This window comes from Lynx canadensis, chromosome X (genome assembly GCF_007474595.2).
Source record: "Lynx canadensis isolate LIC74 chromosome X, mLynCan4.pri.v2, whole genome shotgun sequence".
In the NCBI taxonomy this organism is placed as follows: domain Eukaryota; kingdom Metazoa; phylum Chordata; class Mammalia; order Carnivora; family Felidae; genus Lynx; species Lynx canadensis.
Window position 1 is genome coordinate 96,600,296 of NC_044321.2, and position 5,858 is coordinate 96,606,153.

The following is a 5,858-nucleotide window of genomic DNA, read 5'->3' on the forward strand; positions in this document are numbered from 1 at the left end:
ATTTTAATTTATTTGGGGCCATGATAAAATAATTTAAAACAGGCTCATCAAATGGTAGGCAGTGATACCTTTTAATGAAGGCATGGTGTGTCAAAACAAAGAGGTAAAAGAGAGATTGGAGTTAAAATGATTTCTCTAAATAAAATCTGCCTTCCTTCCAGTTTATTACTTTAAAACAAACTTATTTTTGATGAGAACACATGCTGTCAAACGTATCTGTCAAGTGTAACAGAAAAGGCAGATTTCATTGGATATCACTCTTTGGGGGGATGCAGTTTGGAATGACGTCAGTGTTAATAAAATTCCCATGCGCTTCTAGAAAATGAGAAACCAGAAACAATGAACAGGTTCTTTCTTCTTTCTTCTTCTAGTTTTGTTCCTCCCAGCTGCAGGATGAAATGAGAGAAAATTAGCAATCATAGAGCCATAACCACCAACGGTGACTTTCCAAACCTATGAAAAGAGCCCTATATATACCTGCTACATCCGTGGGCTATTTCTCATCAAGGAGAGAACACAGTTTCCTCTTGTACCCTGCACCCTTGTGCCTGGGGTGCTCGTGCGGCCCATGGCTTCGATCACGTGCTCCTACCAACCTGGCCTCCCTCTTGCCTAATACCATCAATGCTTTTTTTCTTTCCCTCGAGAGGATTCTGGGATTTAAGAAAATCTCTTCACCTTAAAAGCCTATGCTCATTCCACAAACGATACTCCCTTACCCTCCCAGACCCTTGATTCTCCATATCTACCATACGAGAAACAGGCTGTTATTGTAAAATACACAGCTTTGAAAACGCAAAAAAAAAAATCAAATGTTAATCATTTAAATATATTCAAAGACAAGATATACTTCAAGACTTAATTACCAATTCAGTGATAAGTAATAGCCATACTATGACTAAGTTTCTTTGGACTGTCACATAAAATACAAAAGTCCACACCTGAATACTTAGGTATAATCATTAAATGCAGTCCTACTTGAAATTCTGAACTTTTTGCCATTTGCATGTAATCACATTCGAAAGGGTGTAGTCTCCTAGTTAGTACAAGGGGGTACATTTCCATGGCCAAGTAATGAATGCCCAAGTAGGAAACAGCCCAGCCACGTTAGCTGCTGCTTCGGCTGTTTTCTAAACAAAGACTGGTCTCAGTTACTGATATGTTTACCATTTGTTAGTAGTCTTATAGGTAGAGGACAAAAGAGCTCACAAGAACAAATGAGGAGCCACGAAATAGATTTCAAAATATACTGTGATTTCTATTACTAGGTACCTGAGTGTTGTGTTAACATTCTAAGTAGGTAAAACTGAATGTCTGAATTCATTTTAAACAAACTTCTTAATTTATTGGGAGAATTAAGAAAAAAAAAAAAAAAACCCGGTCAGTAACAGGTAAATGTCAGGAATGGTTGGGTGATAGGTGGAGCTATACGCATACCTGGATTTTTTGGGCCTGTTCTGTGGTGGGTCCAAATGCTTTTCAGTGAGATCCTTCTTGTTGTTGGTTAAACGTCTCTTCTTCCCCGCTCTCCGAGACTTGCGCCTCCTTATCAGAGTTTTCCTGCTGATAGTTTGTTGTTCCTTTGGTGAAGAATAATACAGACTTTGGAGCAGACATTCACAGGAAGAAGTATCGTGATGCATAAGGAAGAGTGACATCTAGTAGAGTACCCGCAGGAGAAGCGGGAGGATAGAAGGAACTAAGAGAAGAGCTGGGGCCCTTCCTCCTGGTTGATACAGCCCTTCCATGGCCCTCACCCTTCTGCTGCTTGGTCACTTAAACAGTGACATTCTTTCTTTCCAGTCAAGCTGCCACCCTGTGCTGCTATTATAACTAGCCCTCCGGAGAAGAAGGGATCAGAATCATCAGTGTCTGCTGCATTGTGTGTGTTCTTGTCAGAGATTTCTTGCAACCATGTTTTGCCTCAACTCCGAATTCTCCCATGAAGCTCATTAGTCCCTCAATGCCTGAATATTTCAGTGTTCCCAAGCGCTCCCACGTCAGTTCCTAATGATTGGGGATGAACGTTCTAAAACTTGGCATTTTTAACAGCCGTGGACAAAAATGAGGTGTGCCCCTGGCTCGCTCTGTTCCTTCTGGCTCCACCCCCTCTCGCCCTCCTGCGCACCCCTCCCACCCCTTGTACACCGCTGAACTGCAGACCCCTCCCGCCCCCTGCACCCCCACCTGCGCTGACCCGCACAGCCCCTCCCGCCCTCCTGCACGTCCTCCCACCCTCCTGCACCTGCACCTACCCCGTGCAGACCTCCACCTACCCCGCGGCCTTCGGCTGTCTTAGCCGCGGCTGCCAGAAGGCGGCACGTTTCCTTCTCAAAGCCACTGGTAGCTACGGCACGGGGCTCCCACCCCGGCCCTCGGCCTTCAGTCTGGGGGCGCCCCCAACCTCGGCTTCTGTGCCCGGGCGCCCGCAACCGCCCACAGCCCCGGCCCCTGGGACGCGCGGGTCCCCCTCACCCTCTGTGGCCGCCGGCTCCTCCTTGTCAGGCTCCTCCGCGGTCTCCCAGGTAGCCTCCGACGACGACGACGACGATGACGACGATGACGAGCCCTGGGCCTCGTGGGCCGCGGTCGCCGCTGGGGGCGCAGGGGGAACGTTGAGCTGCAGAGGCTGGGGCCGCACGAGGATGTGGTTGTTGTAGTGGACGAGGTGTAGCAGTGAATGCACCAGGTCCAGGAACGTAAAGCGAAAGCCCACCATTGGGAAATGGTGGGCGTCCACAATTACGTCCCCGGCGGCCTCCGGCTCTTCCGCCCCGTCCTCTTCTGCCGGCCCGAAGTCCGAGTCGTCGCCAGCCTCGAAGGCGTTCCCGCCCTCGGGGCCCACCGCCTCCTCCCCGAGGCCTTCCGCAGGCACGGCCAAAACGGCAGCCTCGGCAGGGTGGGGCCCGGAGTCCCCGGCCGCTCCGTCTCCGCCATCGGCCGCTCCGTCTCCACCGCCAGCCACTCCGTTTCCAGCCACTCGGTCTCCGCCATCGGCCGCTGCGTCTCCTCCATCGGCCGCTCCGTCTCCGCCGCCGGCCGCTCCGTCTCCGCCGCCGGCCGCTCTGTCGCCCATGGCCATCATGTCTCCACCACCAACCACTCCGTCTCCAGCCACTCCATCTCCGCCTCCGGCCACTCCGCCTCCGGCCACTCTGTTGCCCATGGCCACCACGTCTCCGCCTCCGGCCCCTCCGTCTCCGTCTCCGCCTCCGCCTCCGGCCCCTCCGTCTCCGCCTCCGCCCACTCCGTCTCCACCTCTGGCCACCTCGTCTCCACCGGCCACTCCTGCTCCGACCACCCAGTCTCCGCCGGCCGCTTCGTTTCCGGCCACCCCGTCTCCGCCGGCCTCTCCATCTCCGGCCCCCCAGTTTCCGCCGGCCGCTCCGTCTCCACCTCCGGCCACCCATTCTCCGCCGGCCACTCCACCCCCACCCACCCAATCCCCGCCGGCCACTCTGTCTTCGTCTTCGGCCTCCCAGTCTCCATCTCCGGCCACCCATTCTCCGCCGGCCACTCCTCCTCCGCCCACCCGATCGCCGCCGGCCACTCTGTCTTCGTCTCCGGCCTCCCAGTCTCCATCTCCGGCCACCCATTCTCCGCCGGCCACTCCTCCTTCGCCCACCCGATCGCCGCCGGCCACTCTGTCTTCGTCTCCGGCCTCCCGGTCTCCATCTCCGGCCACTCCTCCTTCGCCCACCCGATCGCCGCCGGCCACTCTGTCTTCGTCTCTGGCCTCCCGGTCTCCATCTCCGGCCACTGCCTCTCCGTCTCCAGCCACCTGTTCTCTGTCTCCGGCCACCCCGTCGCCACCGACCGCTTCGTCTCCGGCCATCCCATCGCCACCAGCCGCTCCGTCTCCAGCGGGCACCCCATCGCCCCTGGCTACTCCATCACTGCCGGCCCCGGCCTCGCCGCCGGCCACCTCGTTGCCCCCTCCGGCCGCCGGGGCCCCCGCCTCATCCTCATCCATGGGGTTCTCCTGGCCACCCGGGGCCTGGCCTCCATCTCCGGAGGCGGCCATGGCACCAGGGAGTACCTCACCGGGGAGGCGACAGACAGGGCTGCGGCGACGCCGGAGGCGAAGGCGGCGGCCGCCTAGCCCGCTGCCGCCGACGGGAGGCCGAGGGCAACGGGGCCCGGCGTGAGGTGGCCGCCGAGGGGGACAGCAGTCGGTGGCGGTGCCCGAGGAGGCCCCGGACGGGAAGGGCAGGGGGCGGTTGTGGGGAGCGGCCCACCCAGGCCTCCCCTCGGGCGACACTGGCCACGGCCGGTGAGAGTCCACCCGCCGGAGGACGGTGGGCGGGGCCGGAGGCGTCAACAATGGGCCGCGTGCCCTCCTCTTGAGCTCCACCCTCATTCGTCCAGACGCAAAGAGTGACCTGCTCGGCGTCCAATGAATGACCGAGGCCCCTAGGGGTTGCTCCCACTTACCTCCCTGTTTGTTCTTTGAGGCCTTAGGGTCTTGCCATTACTTTCGGGTCTGCGCAACTCCTGTCCTTTAAGTTTTACCATTGTCTGAAAAACTGTAGTGGTCCGATATTGAGACACTTTGGGCTATGTGAACTGTAAGGTGTTTCTTGATTTCCACCTGGTAATGACTCATGCAAGTAGGGACAGGGTCATAAAAATGGTATATAGCTCAGACCCCAGGAGTAGTAAAAATCTCCCAAGAAGAAAGAGAGAAGAAGTTGGACAACTTAACATGGTTAAAGCTACTTGGAAAGTAGACAAAATTGACATGGATGCAGTGTGGAAGGGACATGTGAGTGGCTCAGTCATTTAAGCATCTGACTTTGGCTTAGGTCATGATCTCAAATTGGTGGGTTGGTGGGTTCCAGCCCTGCATTGGGCAATTCGCTGGCAGCAGGGAGCCTGCTTGGGATTCTCTCTCTGCCCTTCCCCCACTTGTGCTCTCTCTCTCAAAAATAAATAAATAAACTTAAAAAAAGAACTGAGTGTTGAAGAATTGGTGAATGAGAGGAACTAGAAGGTATTATAATGAACCCTGACAAATTTATTGCAGCACCCCAAAGAATGAACAAAAGGGAGATACTACTTTTCCAGGACCAAGTCATCTCCTAAGAGCTAATAAGCATGAAAAACTTTAAAAGGGTAAGCATCCAGGTTGCCTGGGTGGCTCAGTCGGTTAAGTGGTGGGCTCAGGTCATGATCCCCTCCAGATCTGTATGTTGGAGCCCTGCATCAGGCTCTCTGCTGATTACAGCTTAGAGCCTGGAGCCTGCTTTGGATTCTGTGTCTCCCTCTCTCTCTGCCCCTACCCTTCTCATGCTCTTTCTCAAAAATGAATAAACATTACAATTTATTTTTTAAATAAAAGCGTAGGCTTCCTAGGATGTTTTTGAGGCAACAGTCCAAGACTTTTGATTTCAAAATCCACTTAATCAAGACCTCCAGCATAAGTAATTCTGAAAATCATGGAGAAATTTACTGCTATTTTCTACTCATTCTGGTAAAAAAAAAATTTTGTAATACTAAAAATGTCTTTTGAAAAAAATAGCAAATAATATTTTGGTATTTAATACCAATAAATCCTATGAAGTTTAGGAGGGATGTTTTCCTTTCATCAACCCAGCAAAATTTCAATGTTTTTATTTTTCTTCTAGTCCCCACCTCAATAATAGAGCATGGTGCTATCATAAATCATTGGTTTAAATCTGGAAGGCAATGTAGAAAATTTCTAATTTGTAATCCTCACTATAAAGAGAGCAAAACTGAGGCAGAATCCCAGTCTGAGGTACAGATTTGGTTTTAACATTTAGCCCCTGAGGTGATCTTAGGAAGGGTACTTACCATTTCTCTGCCTCAGTTTATCGTTTGTGAAGTTAGAGTCATCA

General features: G+C 53.0%; 1 protein-coding gene across 1 annotated transcript; it reads right to left on the reverse strand.

The window, feature by feature from the left end:
- Positions 1-280: 280 nt before the first annotated feature.
- Positions 281-4,360, reverse strand: LOC116737891 (glycine-rich cell wall structural protein 1.8-like). Its single transcript, XM_032592076.1, has 3 exons — positions 2,476-4,360; positions 1,438-1,580; positions 281-386 (listed from the first exon to the last, which is right to left on the reverse strand). The coding sequence occupies exons 1-2, from the start codon at positions 4,358-4,360 to the stop codon at positions 1,480-1,482; spliced, it is 1,986 nt and encodes a 661-aa protein (XP_032447967.1). The 3' UTR covers positions 281-386; positions 1,438-1,479.
- Positions 4,361-5,858: the final 1,498 nt, after the last annotated feature.

Coding starts and splice junctions, on each gene's coding strand:
- LOC116737891 (XM_032592076.1), bottom strand. CDS start 4,360: ATGAGGGTGGAGCTCAAGAGGAGGGCACGCGGCCCATTGTTGACGCCT. Junction 1,581..2,475: donor GGAGCCGGCGGCCACAGAGG/GTGAGGGGGACC, acceptor TCTTCACCAAAG/GAACAACAAACTATCAGCAG.